The following is a 26,719-nucleotide window of genomic DNA, read 5'->3' on the forward strand; positions in this document are numbered from 1 at the left end:
TTGTAGTGTTCAACATAATTTCTTCCCCCCCCCCCTTAAAATAATCGCTGTTACAATTTTTCTTTACCATTGTATGAATGTCTTTTGTTAGATTTTTAAGTTCCTATATCATAAAGGTAGGACAACAAAGATTGTTATAAATTTTTAGCTTTTATTTACAACAGCTGCAATTACATACAAAGATATACTAAACATGTGTGTTTTCAAATCAATTTTGAATATTTCTCAATGATATTTGGCTTCTGAAGGAAACCCTCACGAGTTGTGGTTAGTAGGTGAATTGCTCTCTTTCCGATTTCTCAAATTCCTGTTGGCAGATTGACTCTTCTGATTCAATACGTCCATGTCGGTTACAATTTGAAAGACTTTCATTTTAGTCTGTGTCACAAGTTCCGGTCTGAATTTTTTCACAGTCATTGCTATGCTTTTGAAAAACAGGTCGATTTCGTCTTGCTCCTCTGGTTTCGTCAGTTCTTTGATACAGTTACTCAAATTTCCTTTGTCATCTATTTTTTCCAGCAAGTATTGTACTATCGAGGAATTTTCCCTCCTTCGTTTCAGTGTTGGAACTTGGAATACTGCAGCTTGAGAAGGCTGGTCTGGCATTTCATCTTGATTTCTCAGCGAAAGACAGTCCTCCCCAGTGCTGCTGTTGTGCTCATTGTCCAGTTGGATGGATGCCCCTTCTTTTTCATGTATTTCAACGAGAACGTTTGGAAAATTGTCTCTTTCATCTTCGACGTTATCTAAAAATCTCAGCCTGTCCCAGTAGACTGCTCTCTTCTTACTAGCAACAGATCCTGTATGTTCGTCTTTCCTCTGCCTTTTATAGTGGTCACGGATACTTTTCCATCGTTTTTGGCACTCGTTTCCTGCAACACATACAGAAAGCATAATATAGTAAACTAAGACATCTAAATAACTGTAGAAAATACACTACAATTGTACTTTTGTTTAAATCTTGTTTTGATTCTCTTTTCACGGGAGAGTATAGTGTAGGTCATTAGCATTTAATTACAGCATCCCATCAAGCTCTATTTACACACACATCAGTGATGACTATGATTCCAGAGATCGTCTTGTCTCGGTTCTCCACACAAAAATTCTTCCTCTACTAGCATATTTATTCACACTCATTAGGTGCAGTTTAGAATCCAGTCCTAAAGGTATTTTGGAGAGATGGAAGGGATCTCTTAGAATGGATACAGGTCTTGACTGTCGTGTGTGAATTCGATGTGAAGAAAGAATATTCTCCTTGATGTAAAAATTGAATAATCAAAAACAGTCTTTCTTTAAAGTAATGAAGAAAAAAAATTAATTTTGTTTATACTAGCGGTTCTCATCTTCTGTCACCCGGGGACCTCACAAAAACAAAAAAAAGGTAAAAGATAGAACGGACCAAGTTATTTTTCTGAGGCCCTAACCTGGCCCAGGGGCCCCATGATGCTCTTAAGACAGCACTGTCACCCGCAGCAGGGTTGGCAAGTTTTTACTGTTTAAACTGCCATGTCAAACCTCAAATATTGCTTTTCAATGCAAAAAATTCCCATTGGAAATATACACATTAATCGCATGAAATGTTTAAAGTGACTGTGCTGTACAAATAATAAATACTTAATATGATTGTAAAATAATTTTGTATACCCTACAGAATTATTTTGGACAATATATATGGGTTCCCCCCCCCCCCATATAAAATATGCAATTTGAATAAAGCATAGCATAAAAGCTGCAGGAAAAACTATGGTTAACTATTTGATATTATTCAAATCATCTATTTACACCATATATGTTGTGGCAACACTCAGTCGCTTGCCTTTTTTTCCCTGATCAGATTTGTGTCATGATTTTCAAAGTTTCACCATGTTACAGTTCTAAATATTTCAAATCAATGCATCACTGGGATTTCGGCCCTGTGCGTCATATTCTTGATTGTGGAATACAGAGCGGGCGACACCTTTTTCTTGAGGTATAACATTTCCCCCTCCCCGTATTTTTTATATCGTATTAAGTGGTACTGGTCAATACTGGCACGGCCGTTTCCATGATTCCGCGTAGTAAAAGTTACAAAAAAATTAAAACCTATGAAATAAAATTGTTTGCTGCAAACGTCTCGCAAATTAAAATTTTTGGCACTCATTTTGAAAATGTCAATTTAGGGTTGAAGCAAAAGTTGCCCTTTACGTTCTTGATCACAGGTCACAAGACCTATTCTCAGAGCCAATTTGTTGAGCAAATTTGAATTATTAGTCGACATAAAAAATTGGTGTCTTATCAAGTGACTTCACGCAGTATCAGGGCTAGAACCGTGTCTGGTCCTTCGATCAGCTTGAGTTTTGTTTCTAATGATTGGGAAATTCATAAATTACTTTCAGAATTTACGGAGATAGACAATTTCGAATTAACTATCAACGACGGAAATATGTATAATGCTGATTTCTGTAAAAATTCATCTTGATATAATCACTGATACAGGGTTCGTACAGTGCTTAAAAACTCCTTAAAAAATCATTAATTTTCATTTCCTTTTTAAGGGCCCTTAAAATCCCTTCTAGCTGTTTCTAAAGAAAAAGTCGACTTTCCCCCGCTCTCGATTTTGCCCCCGAAAATCGGATTGTGGTAACTGCAGCTCCTTATTCAAATTATCGGTCCCTCATCAGGCTTTTCATCGTGAAATTCCTATCGTATCCTTGATCGTAATTTGCTCTCATTTTGTAACAATTTCTTTCTGAGTATAACTGAAAAACTTAATTTTAAAGAATTTGTATGTGTTGATCCACTTTGAGCGAGAGATGAATAAAGAGTTGCTACAAATATATAATTTTGTGAGAAAAATCTTTGTCAGCTGTGGATTTTGAATGATTGGGGGAGGGGGGAATGAATATCACTTTTAGAATTTTTATAATTTATGTGATGCTGTTACGAGTGACCGAAACTTGAAAGTTTTAGAATACTTTGGTGACAATGGAAAAGTATGTGGATTGATTATTTTATGAATTTTTATGATGCTGGTTAACAAATCAAAAGTTGTAATTTCTGAACCACTTCTACGTCTATATTTTTGAGAAGAGGGAAAATTTGTTTGGCAAATTAAAAATAAATTTGCATATGTGCCCCGCCCCTTTTTTTGCTGTAAGACTTATAAGTTATGAAGTTTGCCATGACTCCTTAAAAACTCCTTAATTTTTATTTAGGAAATTTTGTATGAACCCTGTGATAATTAAAACAATACCCTTGTGCATAACATTAGAATATATCTAGCAATCAAAATACTAAACTTTAGGACTAAAATGTCCTTTTTAATTTGGCAGTGCTGGCTTGTATATATATGATGCTTATTATAACTTATTCGTATTGCAAAGGAAAGTTTGACTATGATATGGTATATTTACCAGCATTTATACAATCTCTAACAATAAAGTTTGGTGAATGAAGTTCCTGTAACATTAACGTAGATGAAATGTTAACGAAAGTTACCTTACTGTCCTTCGAAATAGTCACCTCCCATTACTATGCACCGCTAAGATCTCCTATACATGTCCTGGAATCTTTGCAAGAAGTCTTCTTTTGGGATGGAGTTCTAAAACCTCGTCAAATCTCTTTCCTTTCAAAGCGAGTTTGAGTCGTGAAAATAGGAAGAAGTCTGGAGGATTGAGATCTGGCGAGTATGGTGGATACTCAATTTGCACCACCCCTTTTTTTGCCAGGAACTGTTTGACAATATTGGCTGTGTGAGGGCGAGCATTGTTGTGAACAAGAAACCATGAACCTTGTTGTGCGTACTGAGGTCGTACCCTGCATAGACATTTCATGAAACGGGTAAAAATTTCAATGTACCTTGCAGCATTCATCGTCATTCCCTCAGGTAGAAATTCCTTGTGGATTTTCCTGTTCTCAGTTAAGAACCAACGCACTAAACAAGCACTTTGTAAAACAAGTCTTTCACAGAACACAAATGAAGCTCAACTGGCGGCAGATGGTCAACACCTGCCACTACACATGTGTAGCATTTTGCTTCGCCAGTGTTGCCAGATCAGCCGTTCTGACTTCATTCACCGAGCTTTATTGTCAGAGGTTGTATATTGCAATGTTTTTCCAACTGAAGCTGTAGCAAAACAATGCTTTGGGTATCAAGTCCTGCCACCTCTGTGCTTTGATCGAAAATACTCTTTAAAACTCTGGATTTACACAACCTGATCCAAGATATTTTTAGGTGAGAATAAATTAGTTTAATTAGCATATTAACAGATGCTGCGCGAGAATTTTTTGTAGAAAATTTAAAATATCAAAACACATATTTTATGCTCAGTAAAATATAAAACACTTTAATCGACATAAAAGTGTTTGGTTATTTAACATATCTATTTTAAAACACTGGCAGTAAGTTTTGGTCAGCTTTAATACTGAGCTAATTTCTAAGATCAAAAACCTAACCCTGATCTCCTATCACACATATCTTGAATAAACAGCTCCATTTTGCTAAAATTCTGTGGTGTTTGGTCAGAACATGATAACTCCAAAATCACATTTTTCACATATAAGAATTTTCATTGTCATTTAAAGCTCAAAAATAAAGCAAATGCAAACAAAAATATCATACATTAGCATATTGTTTAGCCGTATGCACGTATTTGTGCATTTCTCACACTTCTAATTAGTTATAATTAGCAAAACTTTTAGATCAAAAGCCATTTTTTGGAGAGATCGTGTTCTCACCAAATACCACAGATAATCAGTAGTGTAGATAGAGACGTGAGGTGAGAATATTCTCCTGGATGTAAAAATTGGAGAATAATCGAGAATATTCATTTTTCTTTTAAATAATTTAAATTTTTTTACTAATTTTGTTTATATTGTGAAATATAAATCAGTTTTCATTGCCTGAAACATTTACAACAAAATAATTTTTGGTATAATCACCCCCCAATATGACAACTTTTAGTTCGAGAATATTCTCCAGGTGATGACGAAAGGTTTTGAAAGTTTGGTTAAAGATTTTAGAAACCTTTATATTGAAACCTTAAAAAACCATTTTAAAATTAGATAAATTTTCAGAAATAAGTTCACAACAAAATAAATTAAACCAAAGTTGATTGATAAAGGAAGCTATTCTTATACAATCGCCTTGATTCTAAGATACAGAACTGTTTTCTTCTTCAATGCACATACACTTAAATTCTGTATCACTCACATTCTAAAAGTTGCGCAATGTTGGTTTCATTTTCTTGCTTACAAACTTCAATACACCAATTTTCTTGACGGGAAGAGAGACGGGGACAGACTATTCTCTCAAAGGACTATTATAAATTACTAGAGAATATTCTTATCAAAAATAATTATTATTCTCAAGTTATTTATCGAGATTATATATGTATATTACATATATTCCTGATAGTACTCTCTGGAAAAATTTCGGTAACAAGAATATTCTCTGGAAGGCCTATTATTAATAGTCAGAATAATATTATTATTATTATTTTCTATAATATTCCCCAGTAATTTATAAAAGTAGTCCTTCCACAGAATTTTCTCAAGGATATTATATTTAACTATATCATGAATAACAGGAGAATATTCTCAAGTTACTTGTAATAGTGGCCTACCAGAGAATATTCTCCGAAAGATTATTCTCGAGAATTTTACATCTCTAGTGTAGATAAAATGGAAATAAAATTATATATTATCTGTTCTAGACTCTGTATGTTAAAAAATTGAAAATTATATTTCGTTTTAATCGTAATAAATTAATGTTTCAAAATAAAACATAATATGCAAAATAAGTTTTCCCATTATGTTATACACCTATTGTTTTCAAAACATTATCCAAAAGTTCATTTAGGTTTTTGATGGTTTCGACGGTTTAAACCAATTTTTGATGCTTATCATGTTAGTTTAGTCAATGTTTTCACATATAAATGAGACACAAACAAATATCTCCAGCTCTCTGCGATGGCCATAAGAGCCGCAACGCACTTTGAGAAACACTGGTTTATACAGTCAGACCCCGATATAACAAACACTGATTCGTGACTTGCAAACGGTTTCCGGGTTATTAGGCCATGGTCTTGGAGATTTTCTTCCTGATGTTTTGCCTACATGTGGCAGGCATCATCTGAGGTTATTTGGACGTAAGTCTCTGTGCCAAGCGAGAAAGGCTTTGTACATCTGCTGTCATTGACTTGTTCTCTATATGCACTTCTGAGACTTGATCGGCCGCAGAAGAACCGCATTGGTCAGCTTGTGTGGATGTATTGTGCGCTGATTGGCTGCAAGTGGTGTCTGGCAGCGATTGGCTGTCGAGGTCATTTTCTCTCTGGCATTCATCGGAAGCACATCTCGACTCTCTACGCCGCTGAAGTACCGGGACTCGAGTGGGATGCACCTTCGTCTCCTCCTTTCGATTTATGTTTGGTGCTTGAATATTTTGATGGCTTCTCTATGAAGACGAGCATGGTAGTGCACCTCGAAAAGACCGAGATAATATCGTCCAAGGCAGCCAATCAGCGCACAATACATCCACACAAGCCGACCAATGCGGTTCTTCTGCGGCCGATCAAGTCTCAGAAGTGCATATAGAGAACAAGTCAATGACAGTAGATGAGCCTTTCTCGCTTGCCGCGGAGACTTACGTCCAAATAACCTCAGATGATGCCTGCCACAGATGTGGCGAAACGTCAGGAAGAAAATCTCCAAGACCATGGCCTAATAACCTGGAAACTGTTTGCAAGTCATTTAACGCCGGCCATGAAAGCCTCAGACAATATTTCAAAAACACTGATTCATCAAATTTTTTCTTAAATAGATCGAATCAAAATTTTTTTTGTCAATTCTAACGAAAATAAAAATCAATTGGCACGATCGCATATATATCTGCTTTATCTATATGTCCCGTTTCGGGCCCGACAAATTTTTTTGGTTTGCAAGATTTGACTTTTGAGAGGTAATTTAACCCAAGGACATTAACCTACTGGTTGGCGATGGCTTGAACAGTTGTCGTCACGGTTTTTGAATGGGAAAATATCCCCAAAATTTCGCTTTTACTAATGAAAAATCCATAAAATGTTTTAAGACCCCTTTTACAATATCAAATCAATCTCTGCCAATAGCCAAATAATATGGGAAAATTTGTGTCTGTCCCGTAAAATGCAAGATCAAACAAACTTGCACAATTTGCCCCTCCCGACAAATCATCTCGGATCCACGCCTGGTACTACGTGGGGAACGGAGTTCCCCATTCTAATGGGAACATTGTAGGCGAGATCCACTATAGTGGGTGAGTTTCCTATCTAAAACATGATTTTCTCTCACCTGCATGGGCAAGTGGAGGGCCCAAAAAAATTGAGTTATATATCAATCAGGGGCGGCTTGTAATGAAGGCGCACACAGCCCCAGGAGAATTTCTAGGCATCAGTTTGATACCCTACAGTTAGCTGAATGTTAATGTAATGTCTCAAAACTGATGTATATCCCGTGAGATTTATCACTGATTGATTGAAGAAATTTTCTGAAGAGAAATTTGGTTTCTGTTTGCAGAAGAATTATTTAGAATTTGTAGCAAAAGATTCAATTGAACAACAAGTTCAGTTCATATTTTTGGCGCACAAGGAGTAGCAGCTTGGTCCTGATTAATCAAAGCTCTTTGACCCCAGTTGCAACGGGGGGGGGGGGGGCCTTTAATTAATACTTTGCCCGAGGCCCCAAATTTGGTTGAGCGTAGACTCTTAAAGGCTCAATTACATTAGGCAAGTTTACTAGCTACTCGCTGCTACTAAAGTTGCTCTGTGTGATAACATTAACTAGTTTAACTCACTCTGCTAGTGCGAGTAAAGATGAAGGGTGGACTACTTTCCTCCCGCTACTCACCGTATTTTTGTGGCTACTTTCTTCCCTCTCTCGCTTTGCCTCGCAACAAAAGAGAAAGACAATTCACAAAAAAAGAAAACGAGTCGCTCGCTCATCTCTGGTGAGCGATTTTACTAGTTGTGTGTAATTGAAACTTGCTGCACTACATGAAAACATGTTCGCTCACCAGCTACTTCAATTGCCTGAGAAGAGCTAGTATACTCGCCCAATGTAAAGGAGCCTTAAGGCAGCTTTGCCAGAGCCTCATGTTAAAATCCTTAAACCCCCCCCCCCCCAACCGCCACCGAGTGATTTTTCTGAGTTACCCCCCCCCCTCCACCCCTTTAGGCGAGAAATGACTGCCAACCAATTCGCATGATTACCTCTCGGCATTTTCAATGCGATCTCATTCTCATGAGGGCTCCCAAACCCCCCTGTACTTGGGGATCCTGGGCACTCAAATCTCGAGTGAGAAATTTTACAAGATTTACTGATTATTTTACAATAGTCATGTAATGAGAGAAAATAATGTCTATCCATGATATTGAATAATGAATGAATTGAGATGGCACTTGCTTGTTTTGTTGAGCATCTTGCCAATGTCTTTCCAAACCTCATCCTTTTTGAAAGTGTGTTTGAAATCCGGGTGTTTCATGTCCCACATGAAATCGTGACAAGCAACCATTTGTATCAACTGCTCGTCTTCTTCGTTCGTGAAGCGCATTTTTGCCATTTTTTTTTTGTGCAACAACAATGACAAGAACGCTATTAAACAATACAGAGAAGGTCTGCAACAAAAAACGCCAGCGCAGTAATAAGTGTTAAGTAGGAAAATACTCACGCTGCTCTCCTATTGGGTGAGCCGACGGCGTGTTGCGCTTGGCGTTTTACGTTCAACTCGTACGAGAAATAGCGACATCTATAAATCATCGATGTAACTCAAAGAGTACGTATCTCCAGTCTTTAGTTCAAATGAATAACCACAGATGGCAACAGTTGAGTTCAATCATCTTGTCTGTCATTCTTATATATAAGGTTACCATCCGTCCTTCTTTTTTTTGGCGGCGGTGCCTTAGAGGAGAAATAAAGTAAAGTGAGGAGAAATATCTTCTCGATGGGCGGTACAGTGGCAACCCACCCCCCCCCCCCAGCGTCAAAAATGAAGTCGTCTCAGAGGCGTAGCCAGAAATTTCGTTCGTGGGGGAACCACTTTAATCACCCCCCCCCCCCCCCGCTACGCCCTTGAGTCGTCTAGTGTATATATCAATTGACATCATTTTACCTCCAACCCAGACTTCCAAGCAGGGCCGTCTCAAGAGCATCATGGGCCCCCGGGCCAAGTGATTTTTCCTGAAGCCCTATCGGGCAAATTCTCGAAAACTTCAACCGGGTGGACCCATGCACGGCACTGCATCCAAGTCTATCTCCGCATATGATTTGTATAAGTTAATTATCTGAGAATGTTCCGCGGGTAATTTGAGTGATGTAGAACCGCACTGGGGCCCGCTTAAGTGCTCTAAAACTGCACCACATGTCACTCAAGGGGTCTCTAAATGTGCCACGGATCGTTTAAGTGTTCTGGAACGGCGTCACGGATTACTTGAGTGATTTCTGAATGTGAAAGTGATCTTTGAGGCCTACTTCAGTGACCTTGAAAGTGTGCTGACGGGCTTTTTAAATGCTCTGGAATTTTGCCTCGGGCCATTTAAGCGATTTGTAAATGTGCCGCTAAGTTCATTTTTACAAAATTAGGTTTGTGGGGGGAAGCCACATCAGATAACCTTCAGGGCCACATTCGGTCCTCGGTTCAAGGGTTTACCATGCATGGCTTAAAGGGTGGGTTGCAATGAATTTCTTAAAGAGAAATTTTGAGTTCTTACCTTTCAAATAGCATTGAAATTGACAGAAAAATTGATTATAATAACATACAAAAGTATTTCTTTCGAAAAAAAAAAAAAAATTTTTAATATTTTTTGCAATTTAAAAGAAAAAAATGTTTTCGTCTTGGGGGGAGGTCCACGAGCATGCCCCCCCCCTCCCTCGTACGTTTCTGATCCCACCAATATGCGTTAGGAGGCAAGGGGCAGTGCTGACGAAATTTTGCTGACAAGGTGGGGGGGGGGGTCAGTTTCGCTGACTATTGCTGCAAAGGGGAGAGAGGGTCAAAAATGGCTTAAAATTTGCTGACGTAATACTTGAACGGCACCTTATGGCCGGTTTTATGAATCAGTACAGTGGTGCAATTTGTTGTGGAGATTATGGAATGTGAAGTTTCTAAGGGTCCTCTTTTCTCAGTTTTGGAATCTGATTACCCTATTCATGTAGGGGGGGGGGGGTAACATCCGTCCTCATTTTCGGTGTCATTTCAAGTGTCTTCCGAACGTCCTTTCGCTTTTTTGCCCAACTTTTCAGATATTTCGAGACTCATTTTCTCTTCTTTTTTTTTCACTCTGAAACATATACAGTGTGTCTTCATTGGCCTGAATGTGTTTGCTTGTGTGTTTTTTTCCCACAATTTTTACACGTTTTGACCGACGCCCTCGAAATTCCCAGACGAATCCAAGTTGCATCCATGGAGAATGTGCATTTTTCACACCATAGGCATAAAGTTATCAAAGATATTGGTGGGACACCAGCTCAATATTTCAATATATACCTATTTAAAATTATCATGATTTCATGAAATATCGTTGGGGGGGGGGGCGCTTGAGCCAGTGAAAAGTTGCACCTGCGAATATCATACTCATAAAATATATTTCTCTAATGTAGGCTACTATATATCAAAATATTCTCAATATTCAATAAATTAAAAGAAATGTATTTTCAATGTTTTATAGGTTTTGTCTGAAACATAGGATTGCTGAAATTTTTTTGCTGGCATGAAGCACCCTATTTCATCTACAATAAAAAGTCGTCTTAACCGCAACTGCATCAAAAAAATTTATCAATATTTGAAAATATCTCTTTAAAAACTTGTATATGGAGCAATATTAAATCATGTCTAATAATTCTATTTGTGCTTGCTTTATCTTTGCTCTCTTCATTTAATCCCCAGAAAACTGGAACCAGTTTTATTTGAACAGGTCATATAAAATACATTTAAAATTATTGGTGGTGTGTTCAAATGACCTGAATTTCTAGGATCCTGTACGTGTATAGTGTGAGGTAAGTACACCAGTAATAGGCTTCAAGTTTTAAAAAATGTATTTCAAAAGTTATGAGAAAACTCTGTAACCTTTTTTACCATATACCATGCTATATTCTTTCAGTTGCCGTTTGGTGTCCAAGCCCGCTTTGTAAAAAAGAAAACAGGTGAAAAAGGATGCCAATAATCAGTCAAAGCAACACATTTCATTTTGCACTAAAGAGTATTAATTTCATACCATCATATTCTAAATACAAAATCGATTATGCTTTAAAGACACAAACTGCACATGAAGTTGAAAGGGTGGCCTATTGTAGGATCAATCATTTTCACATTATTCAAATTGTATGACGTGACATTGCTGTCAGGCCTACCAATCTTATTGGAGTGGTACCCTCCTCTGTGAACAATCTTAAATATACATTTTTTCCTTCAAACATACTATATCTTTTAAGAAAATTATTTTCTATCCACAAATACAGATATTAAGACAAAAAAAGCATGAGACTAAATTCCTGCCGAAGCAACTTCTGAAATGCTTAAATGAAAAATGAAGCTTAGAAAACAGAACAAGCAAGAATTGGGAAAGAAAATAAGAATAAGATAAAAGAAAAACTCAAAATAAAACTTAGTTTCATGTGTTTGAGATTGACAGGAAATAATAGGCGTTTTGTTCATGTATAAAATTATGTGTTTATAGTCCGTTTCAAGTTAACTTTGCAGTGAAGAGGAAGCTACGAGGGAACCGCATCACTCGTTGCTATGGGAACGAAAGCCTCTTAACCAATGTATCGATGCGCAGCCTCGGTAAGGTATGGCTGATTCTCGCCAATCTCGCCAATCAAAATATTTTTTACGTATAACGTAATGCTTGTAGAAAAAATTGCAGTCGGTTAGTAACAAAAAATTAGCTAATGAAAAAAAAAAATCATTGTCGATACTTTCAGAAAGTAAAGGGCGGTTTTTGAAATCATTTTTTTTTTATTGAAAAGTATCTTAGTAACTTCTATTAACTCGGTTTTCACGTCTGAATTTGGCCCCAAATAATAAAAATGATACGGAAAAATTTAGAATTCTTTTACCCACTTTTCTTGCCGAAAAATATCCGTCGCTCACCCACCCAAACTCACGGTATACGTCGATTACACTTATTATCACTACAGTTTTAGTCATTTTTTACGGATTCCCATTCTATGGAATCCTCACTTGAAGTTGTAGAACTATCGGATTCTCTATTACTTATTAATTGCTGTTGCTCCAACATGTGTTCCATCTGCAATCCAAAATTCCTCTTTTCAATAACGGGCTTCATGCATTACTGCCAAAAAGAACGGAGAACGTTTTAGCGTGTCTGTCTCTGGTGAAAAGATACAACTGTCACAGAAGGAAAAAATACACTGCAAGCCTAAACCATTGTGGGTCTCTCTCTTGCTTATTTATATTTATCTGGAGAGACAGCCTCTGTATGTGTGTGTATGTGCAAAAGAGACATTACTTATGTCAACACCCTCCGCTATCGGCTATTGGAATTCAGAAACCACCCCTACCTATCCCACGAACACGGCAAGAAATAGATAATTTAAAAAAAAGGAGAGGGCGCCTGGAACCGTAACCTACACCCATAAAGAGCCTCTCACAACGGTATCGGCGCTGTAGTGAAAGAGGGACTTTTCCTGTAATCTGTGAGTGAATATCTGAATTCGTTGGAGGTTATTTTCGGGAGAATAAAAAACCTGATTGAATATTCGTCTGGGTGTGTAGGCCTATAACTACATGCAAAACTGAATGGAAAAGTGTATTGGAAAATTCAACAAAATGACGATATATATAATTATACAACCAAAAAAAAGCACGACAGTGATATTGGCGGGGAAAATTTCTTGGAAATCGCGCCAAAATGCTCTTGAGCTCGCCATGGATTTTTGATGATAGTAACCAATATTTTTTCTGATTTAAAAATTTTTAACGAATATACATTAGTTCAAAACGGTATTTTTTCAGTATCTTTTTCGAAATCATAAAAAAATTTGAAATATTCTATATAAATGATCATCAGAAACCTGCGATGTATGGGAACTGTATTTTGCGGCGAAGGAATACACTCTCTACCTTTCTCTTCACTGCAAAGTTAACCTGAAACAAACTATATTAATCTAATTTTACAAGTTGCTGGCACAAGTGTTGCAAACAATGTGCGATGCCCACGATTTTTATCTTGGTCTCCGATTCGGCATCCAAACGGTGATATGCCGTTTCAGTCAGTGCCGTGATCACTTGTTTCTCACTTAGAAAGGGTTCCCTCGCCACACACATGTTTATAGCGCACGTAGGATTTTCTCAATGTGGAAAAAAAGGGGTTCGGCTCTTTTTCTTTTTTTTTCTTCTTCCCATGAGTTGGTTCATTTTTTAAGGCAGAAATACACTATAATATCGGCTCTGCTCTCTCTCTCTCCCCCCCCCCCCCTCCAACGTACGCCAGTGCTCAAAGAAAAAGCTGTCAAGACAGTTCACATAAACTCGAAGCATTCTGAAATGAGAAAACGAGATCACCAAAAGCCATAAATAAACATTTACGCACAATGAAAATTTAAATGAAGTCGAAATATATTCACTTTTATAAATGAATATTCACAGCCGCCCCCGTCCTATCCAGGGCCCCCCTCTACCCTCATCCAAGAGTGAGATACTTCCTATTTTCTTATTATGAATGAAATTTTAATAAATCAGATCAATCTCTGGAATCCTGGATGTGTCTGGCTAGGACACATTTCCAGATCACTTGGATCCGCTAAACATTTAGAGATCACTAAAGTGGCTCTGTAGGGCACTTATCAATAGGGGGATGCTACTTCAATCGCCAACAAACTATCGAAAGGTTTTACTCGTTTTTGGCGCACCGAGTAAGATGCCATTTTAAAAATATTTCATATTTTCATAGAGGGTGGTTCATGACGTAAGCATCATCCAAACCCCCCCCCCCGTCATCAAAAGTCAGCAAATCGGAAACCCCCCCCCCCCCATCGATGATGACGTAATACTTGAACGGCCCCTAAGCCAGGGCCACACTTGTGTCAAGCCTGGAATTGATTCGGAATACATTTTTTAAAATTATTTCTCCGTCTTTCTGTACGTGTCATTAACTATATGCGCATTTATGAGTAAAATAAAACATTGCGCATTAGAACAGTGGATTCCTACTTTCCAAGCTGTGAAACAACGACCGTTTTCAATCCAGACATAAGCCGGATTATATCGGTCCAACGCACAAAAATCGCTTACAAAGCTGTATTGCAACAAATTTATCAGAACGTATTTTAATGGAGACTGTCGAAAGGAAAAAACCATGACGTGTCGTAACACCTGCTTGAAGATATTTACATTGATGCGTTGTTATACCGATGTAGACGCGAAAAAAGCGGGGAAATATATTTTGGCATCTCTCATCTTGGAAGGCATCAAATCCACATTTTATGGCTTTTTTTTCCCCCTACGGGGTGATTATAAAAAAACTATCCCGACATATGGGCCCCTAACTATCATACCATTCACAGAAACTGAATGAAATTTTGGCATAAGGTATTTTGAGGTATGCGCTCAAGAATGATATGGAAAACAACAGTGTCACTCTAACAGTTACGGTTACAGTGAGAAAATTTCGAAAATATCAAATGGCAACACCAAGTTTTTTGTATTGGAATGCGATCTCCATACTGAAAAACACTAAATAGCGTTGGAATGGCACCTGTAGCACGAAAATCCCCGGAGCTAGGCAAGGAAAAAGTAAAAAGGACTTTGCCGTGCACCAGAGCATTAATGTTCGTTTCATTCGTCACACCGTTTCCCAGCCTGATTAGTCCTCCACAAGGTCATGTGGAAAATTTGTGAAACACAATAAAATGCTTTATTTTATGCTGCTTCTCTGTCCTTATTGGTTGTCCTCACTTTTAGCCTATCTACCGCCGGTGATTTTCATGCTACAGTTGCCGTTCTAACGCTATTTAGGGTTTTTCGCAATGGAGGTCGCATTCCAATACAAAAAACTTGGTGTTGCCATTTGATATTTTCGAAATTTTCTCACTGTAACCGTAACTGTTAGAGTGACACTGTTGTTTTCCATATCATTCTTGAGCGCATACATCAAAATACCTTATGCCAAAATTTCATTCAGTTTCTGTGAATGGTATGATAGTTAGGGGCCCATATGTCGGGATAGTTTTTTTATAATCACCCTGTACAATATATACATATATGCTCAAGAACCTCTGAAAAGACTAAAACGCAGATTTATGCCATTTTGTGGTATTGCAACTTCACCATTTCTTAGAAATGCACTCGTAAATTTTAATGATCATTTTTCCTAAGTTTTTGTAACAAGCATGTTTTAATTCTTTCCTCAACCATACCACTTTTTTGGAAAAAAATTTTGAGAAAGCAAGAGGGAAATCAGACAATGGTAAGGCACTTGGAAAGTAGGCAGAGGACCAGTACGTCTTAAACCCTCCGACCGACCGCTTATCCCGCGATTTCCAAGGGCAACAAAAAATTCGCTCATCCCGCGATTTTTTCGCGGGTATGCAGGTTTCCCCCCCCCCCCTCTATTCAAAAGCGCATCCCGCTTTTTTTCCCCGAGGTTAACTGTCGATAATACATTGTTTACAATATTTTAGACTTTGAGTTGTGTTTTGGTCAACAGATGACGTTATTGTCGCCTAAATTTTCGTATTAGCATGGAGTTCACTAACTGATTGCAGTACACCTTGAAGATCTAGTTCTATACTCTCAACCCTTTGAGATTGACAGCTCGTCACTTTGCAAGACACACATACCTCATAATCCCATAAAAAAAATAAAAAAAGAGCCTCGCAGACAGTTTGTTTCTCCAAAAGAAACTGCGACTGGCGAAAGAATTCGCAAAGAAACGCGAATTTGGTGCGAAAAATGTGAAGTAGGACCTTACCTGGAACCTTGTGGTTTTTTTTTAAATTTACCACACTAAACTTAATTTCTAGTGTAGTTTGTGTAAATATTTGAATACTTTCATATTAGTATACATACTTCACATTTGTACAGGGGCGTCGGAAGTGTTTCGAACCTGTGAGTGTGGCCATCTTGAGATTCATGTAAGAAATTTCGATTTTTGAATCAATTCTGTGGGTGCTCGGACCCATTCTACAAACCTCCGTGTGTGCTCGAGCACCCACAACACCCCCGGTTCCGACGCCACTGCATTTTTATTCTACACTGGTGTAAGAAATTAAGAGAATTTGCAGACTTGGTCGATTATCTCTAGAACTACTGTACCGATTTTAATGAAATTTGATATGTACATACATTGATGCAATACAAAACAAATAACCATTCAATAATTGTAATACACACGCATGATCGTGCGTAACACTCGTTGGAGTCGGAAACAGCGGTTGCAGAATAAACAAAAAAAATGGGTTAATAGGGGGTATGGTCCCCCTCTTACAGATATACAGGTCTCGCAGCGTGATTTCATACTTGAAATAAGGCAGTTTATCATTTCCTGTGGCAATTGGTCCCACTCGTTCAGCAACGCGGTTTTCATTCCCTGGATGGTTCCCGGAGGAGGGTTGCGAGTTGCAATTGCCCTCCCCAGAGCGTCCCAGACATGCTCTATAGGGTTAAGGTCTGGAGATCTGGCTGGCCAATCCATCCGGCGAATATCCTCACTCTCTAGAAAATCGTCGAGCAGAAGAGCTCTATGTGGCCTCGCGTTATCGTCCATTAAAATGAACTCGGGGCCAACTGCACCCCTGAAAAGGCGAACATAGGGTTCCAAGACCTCATCCCTATACCTCACACCAGTCACGGTGCCTCTTTCAAAGACATGGAGAGGTGTGCGGCCATCCAACATGATGCCTGCCCAGACCATTAAACCTCCTCCGCCGTAATGGTCGATTTCGCGGACATTGGAGGGTAGGTAGCGGTCCCTGGTTCTCTCCATATGAACGTACGGCGAGAATCGGTGCTTAGGCTGAACCGGGACTCATCAGTGAAGAGAACGGTCGCCCATTGATCCATACTCCAATCTCTCTGCACCATGATAAACGGATTCTCCTGTCCGTAGAAGTGAGCGGGACGCAAACAGCAGGTCTTCTTGCAAACAACCCTCTCTCGTGAAGTCTTTTGGAAACAGTCACCCTTGATACACGGGTTCCTGTGGCTGCATACAAGTCACAAGAGAGCTGAGAAGCTCCTGTTACGCCTCGCGATCTTCTCTGGCCGTCGTGGCGCTCTTGGACGACCTTGCCCAGGCATTCTGTCGATGGATCGGTATCCTGGAACTGTTTCCACAATTCTGGACTTGAGATTGGCCTGCTTCTAGCCTCCCCACAATTCGCCACCTCATTCCACCTCAATTCATAACAGAGTAATGATTATCCGGTAAAAACATCTGACACAGAGGCCCTGCTTTACTCAGGAAGGTGGAGTTTTACTCCTGCTTTACTCTGGGTGCCTGACGCACTAATATGCGTTAAGAAGAGGAGTGACTCGAGAAGATATCTGTACTTCGTTGTGCGGAACCTATTTTTGGTGTCCCCTGTCTACGTTTTTTTTTTTTTTTGTCGACAAAGCTTCTCACTTTTTCAACTCGAATTTCGCACTCCTCTTACTGCAATGCCCAAGTGCGGATCCAGACGGGGGGCCATCGCCCCTCCGAAGAGCCTAATAATATGGGAGAAATTAGTCTGTCCCGTGAAATACGGATGATCCAATGCACCTACACAATGAGTCGCTTCTCCGACACATCGCCCTGGATCCGCCTGCCTTCACTCCATTCGAAGCTGAAGATGTCTGCCACAGCTTTATTCGCAGCTAAAGATATCTGTCTCGGCTTCATTAGCAGCTGAAGATACCTGCCTTTGTTCCATTCGCAGCTGAAGATCTCTGCTTGGGGTCTATTCGCCGCTGAAGATGCCTTGTACCTCTGCTCCATTCGGAGTTGAATATTTTCTGCCTCCACTCATTTCTCAGTTTAAGATGTCTGCCTCTGCTCCATTCCCAGCAGCTGAAGATGCCTGCCTTTGCTCAGGAACGGATCTGGGGGGGGGGGGGGGATAGGTAAGAACCGAATAATATTGGAAAAGTTTCCTGTCCCGTAAAATACGGGACGATCCTACGAACTTACACACAATTCGCTTCTCCCACCACCAAACCAACAGTAACTCCCGCTCTGGTCCCACTAGAGCAATGGTCGGCAAACTCATTAGTCAACAGAGCCAAATATCAACAGTACAGCGATTGAAATTTCTTTCGAGAGCCGAAAATTTTTTTTAACTCAAACTATATAGGTAGGTGCATTGTTATTAACTTAATTAAGGTACCCCTAAGCTGGCCTTTTCTAAAAACGTCCTTGATCTGATTGAGGTCGACCCCTTCAGACTCCCCCATCCACACTCGTCTTGTATATGAACGATGTTGGATGCGAATGGAGAGAGGTAGCCACGCAAGTTCACCATATCTACAGACAAAATGTTCGAGAGTCCAGATTCTGCGCCCTGATTGGGCGAAACGAAGGTTGTCAGACGCTGTCCGTTTGGCTACTTTCCCTTTGCTTGGCTAGTTTCTCTTTCCATGTCGTGTCATTCTTTCAGTGATGGTAACTCGTGGGAAATTTCCCATATTCGTGGGAAAATTTGGCCAAGTGGGAAATTTCTTAGCATTTGTGTGAAATTTTGAGAGTTCATCAAGCAAAAGAATTTTTTGAAAAAAATATTAATGCAGTGCAATACTTTTCTATTGTAAAAGACTTGACAAATTTTCACCGGTAGATGGCAGCACATTTTTTGGAATGCGTGGAAAAAATTTAGTCAAAAAGAAATTTTTGCGGGAAATTTTGCTGGGAGAGGTTACCATCACGTTCTTTATACATTTCTCTCGGCAAATTTTCTCTCTTTATTTTTCCCCTTTTCGATTTTTATCTTTTAAATTTTTAATCTTACGCTTAATTTTATTAATTTAACAAAAGGCGTTTCTCAGGACGAAATCACATTGATCACAATGGAGGATCTTCCTAGTAAGTACTGTTATAAAGTAATCAGAAATGACGGGAATAGAAAAACCGTTGTTTTTAGGGTAAAAGATGTGACAAACAAAGAAACCGCTATGGTAAGTACTGTATAGCCTTTCCGTTATACCAGGGGTCTTCAACGTGTGGCCCGCTGATCATTTTCTAAACATAGTTGAAAACATTGAAAAACGATTTATTCCACAGAATTCATTGAAGAAATAATTTCGAAATCAATGAAAAAAGTAATTTCAGAATTTATGCAAGAAGAAATAAATACTGTAATTTCGGAATTTATAAAAGAAATAATTCTAGAATAAATGAAAGAAATTATTATAGGAATGAATGAAAGAAATCTAAAATTTAGTTAAGAAATTATTCCAAAACTAATCGCGAAAATTCAGAATTAATGATAGAGATAATTCCAAAATTGATCATTTTTGTCGCACCACGGTCATTTTCTGCACACGAGGGCTAATTAGACCGGGACCTACAATTTATTGCCGATTCCGAACGGCAAGCTTGTTCTTTTTATACTCATAGAGAGGTTGGTGCGCTAATCCCTCGATGGGGAACTCCCTGCGGTAGCAATTTTTGCTGCGGTCAAGTCGCCGTTTTTTGTTGTACCCCTGTGTCAGGAAAGTTTTCTGACAGGGACGAACCGGGTATCGAACTCGCGACACCTCCAAACATCCTTTGGTACTTCAGGCGAGCATCTTATCGACCGGGCTACCGCGCCCAAAATTGATGAGAATCCTGAATTATTAGAATAAATAATTCCAGAATCGTTTCAGAAGTAAAAAATTTCCTATGTGAAGCCCAAGACAATCACCCACATGATTGAAACACTTCTGACACCATGGAGAAGTGATCAGCCCAGTTTCCCATACTTTAAATTTTTTCCTCCTTGTCAACCAATAACTTCTGAAGGGGGGATGAAATGGTCCAGAGGAGAGAAGGCTGTAATGAATTTGTTTTTTCCCCTATAGATTAATGATTTAAAACTCATCTCGCCTATTGCTTGCTAGCACCCAAGAGTGCTGTTTAACAGCCCAATTGGAAACCACTTCAAGAATTCACATTATGCTGGGTGAAATCAAAGCAAGGTCATTGAAAGGAGTAGATTTCTCTCTCCCCGCAGAAAAAAATTTCTAGCTATAGAACTTCAGATCTTAAACAGCTACCTGAGACGCGGGTGGATGCATGGCCAAGATTTATCTGAGGTCCTGCCTGACTAAAAATGGTCTGCTTATGAATTTACATGTATACTAAAACAAATTTGAAGACCATCCCGCCAGGCTCGGGTGAGTTTGTGTTAAGATGACACTGTTCCACCCATGTAAGGCATACATAGACATGTTCTGGGGGAAGGGCACGATAATATGCAATATATAATGGTCGCCATGGCCCCGCAAGGTTAGGTAGGGCCCGGGACAATCATTTCCCTTCATGCTACAAATTCACTGTTGAAGGGCCCATGAAAAGTTTGTTCTGCGGGCCCACAAAATATCCCAGCCTAGGGGACTTGCTTCAGGCTGTGGGGGGCATGATGGTCCATAATCACCGGGTTTATTACAGTTACGGTAACTTACACAAAAAATATATAGGTTACCCCACGTCCTTCAGCTGGGATCTTTGGCGTCCCATCCCTCACAGTAAATTTGTTCTGTGAAAAATATAAAAAGTTAAAAGAATCATCCTGAGCTCTGTCAATCTCTGCCGCTGTGGTGGTCGAGTGGTTATAGTGCCGGACTCGTGATGTGAGAATCCGGGTTCGAACCCCACAGTGGTGGTCGGCTGAAGTTTTTCCGGGTTTTTCTTTGTGGGGCTTGAAATACGATTCATATACCTGTTATAGAAATAACATTGATAATTTAAGGTGGTTACTTTGATTGGCAAGAGGACATTTCTTCAAGTTTGCAGACGTACAGCATTTAAAAATTCGAGCATGACACAACGAACAAAATTTAACTTGCCGAGTTGTCTGCTTCCGAATCCGGAAGACAGATGGTAGCACTACTTGAACACATAACAAGCATTCCCGAGAAATAAAGTTCACGTTAGGTTCACAAGAATGGCCCTCACATCCCTGAGCAAAGCCGACCCAGGATGGGGAAAAGCGTGCTCATCCCCTACAGATGTCCAGAGCACGGGTTTCCAACTGCTGTTCCGCGGAACCCTGGGGTTCCATGACAGTTTTTTTTTTTGGGGGGGGGGGGGGGGTTCCGCATGATCAAACGCCTCGGAACTCTTAAAAATCACGGATTCTGGGGACAGTTTTCGGAGAAAAGAAACTTCCTTGTTAGTGATACTCGTAAAGCTGTTCTTTGTTTTGAATTTTAACGAGATAGTGTCGTTTAGAAAAAAATCCCAGACCACATGGAGAACTAACCTAGAGAACGCGCAAGCATCTGAGTCACCAAAACAGTGCGCAAGTTTGCAAGTGACTAAAAGAATGATCTTGTGAGCGAGGGACGAAAACAGCATTCTAGAGAGTGTGAAATGAAAGCATGACCACAAAAGTGTGACTTAGATACAGAGGAATATTTACGTTCCTTCTTCAATTCAGAAATAAACAAAATGAGCGACACAGCACTCAGTGCCTAATAATTAATAATACCCTCCGTTGAAAAGCACTGGAGATGTGGTTCTGTTTTGGTTGGAAAATAATTGTTGTTCATTGTTGGTGTGTAGTGGCGACATCCCTTGTAAACATATTGTTCCGGATAATTCCTCACAAGTCCTTGAAATAAGCAGATGAACAATTTGCAGGACGTCACAGATTTATTTTACAGCTATTTATACGAGAAATAGAGTTCTCACATCAGCGTAAACTCCAATAACTGACTTATTCCTCGTATCGTTTCTGTGGTGGTCGCTGTGGTGATATTAATAATAACTGAATTACGCACTCTAACGGTAACATGTGCGACTCGTAAACGTTCCTCTGGGAAATTTCTAAAGATTTTCGCATGCCGTGAAGGCCTGGTGTGTATGAGTGGTCATAACGTATTTATGTTGTCAGAATCATGCGTGTAACGTGTTGTAGTGGTGGTGGTGTCATCCGACTTCCATATTTTGACGTGGAAAATGAAATATGCCTGAATTTCCGTGTTGAACTTCTGTCTATGCTTACTACTTCTACTACTTACTTAATGGTACGAGTACCTCGTAGACATTCCTCTACGGGATTTCTAACGAATCGACACATGGCGGAATGTGTGTTCTGAGCGTATGTGTGGTGGTACTGTAGTGGTGAGTTGGTAAGATACGCAGTTAGAGAAAATGGGAAAAAGAGTTCAGGGTACATGGGTTCAAACCCACCCACCTCCACAGTTACATTTTTAGCCGCTGTGGTGGTCGAGTGGTTATAATACCGGACTCGTGATGCGAGGATCCGGGTTCGAACCCCACAGTGGTGGTCGGCTGAAGTTGGTTTTCTGTGGTTCCCAACTTCAAGGCGCAAATGCGAGCCGATCTCCCCGTTAAAAAGTCTCGCCACAGAGAGCAACAGTCCTACAACGGTAAATCATTCAACCATTACACTTCACTCATAGTTAGTAAAACTGGGGGCAGATGACAGCACTACACATAACAAGCATTACACAGAAACAAACTTTACGTCAGGTTGCACTACACGTACACGCACATTCCCACATGTACCGATTCGTTGGGGGTTCCGCGGGGGGGGGGGTGTGCATGTGTGGTGTAGCAGTAGTAGGTAGGGGCTCGGGGATCCATGATGTTCTTAAGTCAGCCACCTCGTTGGGCAATTTGCCTGTTGTGGCGTTGTATTTGTATTTGTAAACCCGTAATTGTGGGTGGACATGGGTCACCAGCATAGGCGGAGATAGACTTGAACATCTGGGGGAACACGATGACGTCAATTCATATATTATATATATATGCCTACGGCTGGGATCTCAGGGCCGCAACCACGGCCCCACATGGGCGGGGCTGACAGGGCTCTAGCTCTGAGGCCCGAGACAACTCTCATAATTTTTTGCTTTTTCACGCTATAAATTAACTATAGAAGGACCCGTGGAAAGTCTGACCGGAGGGGGGGGGGCGTAAAAGATCCCAGCTTAGGGACCTTACTCCAGAATGGGGGGGCGATGGCCGCAACTGGGGGGGGCAGGTGGGTCTGGTGCCCCAGGCGCTGAACCAGAAGGGGGACAAAGTATCTAGTTGCTGCCCTGCTCGGGGTACACACCGCAGGAACCAACTTTTGCAAGGGCCCTGGGCATGGCCCCCACGAGGGTGGGGCTGACAGATCTCCAGCCCTGGGGGCCCAGGAGTATGGACGAGATGGCCTGGGACGCTTCTCAATATTTTTCACGTTATAAATTCATCATATAGGGGCCCGTGAAATATCCCAGCCTAGAGAGCCCTGCTCCAGGATGTGAGGACCATGGCCTTGGGCAAAGCAGACATTAAATAACCCGCACCCCTCAACTTGGGGGAGAGAATTTTTTTTTTTTCATTATATAATCTGCACTAATAAATCCGCGTGAACTGAATAGGAGTATGTTTCTAACATTTTGTCGCCAACGATAAATGGCTAGGCCTGACCACCCTCTACTACTGAATTAACCAATCAGGGAACAGAATACTGGCTTCCGAACATTTTGTCTGTAGATATCGTGGACATGCGGTAGCCACGGGAGAGTCGTCATGAGAGGTGGTGGCCCAGGAGCGTCCTCTTCTATATGATCTGGCCGGTGGCCGGGTAGAGGTTGGTGTTCCTGTGGTATGGAAAACGTTGCATGCCGCCTCCCCCCCCCCCCATGTTCCGAGAGGAGACTCGTCTTTTGCGTCTATCTGCCCCCTCCCCCCCCCCCAGTACCTTAAAAAAAAGGTTCGCTTTCGACAACTTTTTCCCGAACTTACTAGTTTCGACTCACCTGCTTGGTCGCTGAAGTGTCACGTAACAGCAGCGTCAGGCTTTCGGCAAAAGCCCGCGAAAAGATGACTCACTAGGGAGGGGAAAAGAGCAAGAAAAAAATGGCCAAAATGCGTGTCTAAACCAGTGCCATCTAAACGCATGGGGCCCACCCGGGCACGGCCCGTGGCCTCAGAAAAATTAGAACCGGTTGAAATTTTCGAAAATTTGTCAGGTAGGGCCTCAGAAAAATCACTTGGCACGGGGCTCCATCATGCTCTTAAGACGGCCCTGGTCTAAACATGATTTTTCAAAAATTTGGAGTTTCTGTGTGCCCGCACGTGGTATTTTGTGGAAGAGCCACACTCTAAGGGCCAAAGAGCCGCATGTGGCTCGCGAGACGCGGTTTGCCGACTTTTTGCACTAGAGGATATAAGCTGGTCCTTCTCGGGAGACGTAGGCCACGGTGGAGAAATCCATGACATCCAAGACCAGCAAACCACCCACATCAAGCTAACCAGCAGCAGCAGGACCCTCATACAACTTCGACCCCCCCCCCCCCACACACACACACACACACACACACACACGTCCCCACTTGTTGTACATGAAATTATATATCAATAGAAAGATATGGGGGAACATGAGCAGGTGCAGAGGCGCACATCGCCTGCAGGCCATGAGTGGAGCCCACGAAAACTAGTTATACAACTTACATAGCTATATACAGTCAAACCTCGTTAATGAGTCACTCTAGTGAGAGCAAAAATATGACTTATTAAGCAAAGTGACTTGTTAAACGGAACTGGCCATAGCTGTGCCAATTCCTGCCTAAGGACAATTTGGACTTCCAAAAAGTGACCCGGTAAGCGGAGTGACGTGTTAACCGGGTGACGCATTAACGAAGTTTGACTGTATATACACATATGAGCATATAGACAATAATGCCATTACGAAAATATACAAAAGAATTACGAATGATACATGGTGCACAGACACACATCGCCTTCTGGCCACGAGTGGGGCCCACGATAATTCGCTTCTCCCGACACATCGACCTGGATCCGCCCCATACAGCCGCGCAGGTCGCACGGCCAAAGAACCGTCCCTATTAGAACACCTATTATGGTTTCTTCTCTGAATTGTTTCCAACTCTGCTTCAACATTACAACAAGAGGGTGCCAAAATGCTTGCCTCTAGGTTTGTGGCCCCGGGTCTACGGTGGTCTTAAGGTAGCTTTGATGTACAAATGGGTAGGGGCAGAAAAAAGAAAGGAATCTCTACCCGCGTGCGGGATTTATTTTTGGTGCCTCCGATGACGTTTCTCAGCTCAACAATTTTTTTTTTAACTTCCAAATCGGATTTGGCACCCTTTCCTAGAGAGGTGCCCCATGTGGATGCACAGGTCGCACGGCCTCTGTGGGGGGCTGAAAGGCTTCAGCCTAGTTTCTTATAATTTTTGCTTTTTTTCATACTATAAATTCTTTATCGAGGGACCAGTGAAAAATCTGGCCTCTAAGGCCCTAACAAAGATCCCAGCCTAGCGACCCCTGCTGCAGGACGTGGGTGCGATAAATGCACATCCAGTCTTCCCGCTTGGCGAGTACGTCTTATAGATATTGTATTTAGGAAAGTAATGAGTCAAGTATATACCGGGTGACTCGAAACGTTACGCCGTCCGCCAATAGCAGTTTTTGTTTGTTTTTTTTTTTTTGCCGTGTAGCATTTGCAGCGAATTCACAATGACACTAATAATTTTAAGGGAATTAAAATTAATTTAATACTTTAAAACATTCATTTTTAAAAATATTGTTGGTGCTGCTACCTACTTTCAAAATCAGAAGTACCTTATGTGGTGATGACGAAGCTCAGGTATAAAAAACTAAGTTCTTCATTCAGCTTTGCTCCTTATAAACAAAGCTTATAAACTGACCTGAAAGATCAAACTTCCAGTTCATTTATTTAGTCAACACATAAGGAGAAATCCAAAACAAAGGACCTCCACACAAGCAGAAGACAGGTTAAGATCGTAAAAAGTGAATTTTTCCACATTCCACTTTATAGTAATGTGCTGCCATCTAGTCTAAAACTTATAAGTGACTCAAGTGGTGATGATGAAGTTTAAAGTAAATAAACTATATCCTCTATTCCGCTTGGTTCCTTATAAACAAAGCTCATAAACTGAACTGGAAATTTAAACTGAAAGTTCGGTTATTTTATTCGAGAATAAGGAGACGCCTTAAACGAAGAACCTCCTAATGAGCAGACGACAGACAAGAAGTCGGTTACCTACAAGCTCAGCTCACAAACAGAACTGGAAGTTCAAACTGCCAGTTCAGTTATTTCTTCGGGACGCAAGGAGAAGTCCGAAACAAGTGACCTGGAGAGAAGCAGACGACAGAGATTCTTACATCGAGCTTATTATATTACTGGAGGGAGCGTCCAGCCACCGCGACAGCAGCGACATCAAATGCAAGGATACTACGTGACTCGGTCAAAACAAAGTTCCCGCCTGGCAATTTGCCCATAGAAATGCACAGTTCGGTCTCTAAATACTGGGTTTTAAAAATTAAAAAAAAAAAATATAGAAAACTCATCCAAAGGTGAAAAAAGATTAAATCATTTATTTCGTTAATTCTGAAATTTTCCTTCATTATTTCTGGAATTTCCTTTCATTAGTTATGGAATTATTTCCTTTATTAATTATCATTTCTTTCATTACTTCTGGAATAATTGCTTTCATCAATTCTGGATTTGTTTCATTAATGCAGAAATTATTTCTTTCATTACTTCTGAAATAATTTCTTTCATTACT

General features: G+C 40.4%; 1 protein-coding gene across 1 annotated transcript; it reads right to left on the reverse strand.

Annotated features, from left to right (window-relative positions):
• Positions 1 to 131: 131 nt before the first annotated feature.
• On the reverse strand, positions 132 to 8,675 carry LOC149071497 (uncharacterized). Its single transcript, XM_089247912.1, has 2 exons — positions 8,419 to 8,675; positions 132 to 872 (listed from the first exon to the last, which is right to left on the reverse strand). The coding sequence occupies exons 1-2, from the start codon at positions 8,573 to 8,575 to the stop codon at positions 256 to 258; spliced, it is 774 nt and encodes a 257-aa protein (XP_089104038.1). The 5' UTR covers positions 8,576 to 8,675; the 3' UTR covers positions 132 to 255.
• Between the last annotated feature and the right edge of the window lie 18,044 nt (positions 8,676 to 26,719).

The sequence above is a fragment of the Pholcus phalangioides genome, unplaced genomic scaffold (genome assembly GCF_987345545.1).
Source record: "Pholcus phalangioides strain wild (caught in Gottingen) unplaced genomic scaffold, Ppha-v1.0 ptg000018l_1, whole genome shotgun sequence".
NCBI lineage: Eukaryota > Metazoa > Arthropoda > Arachnida > Araneae > Pholcidae > Pholcus > Pholcus phalangioides.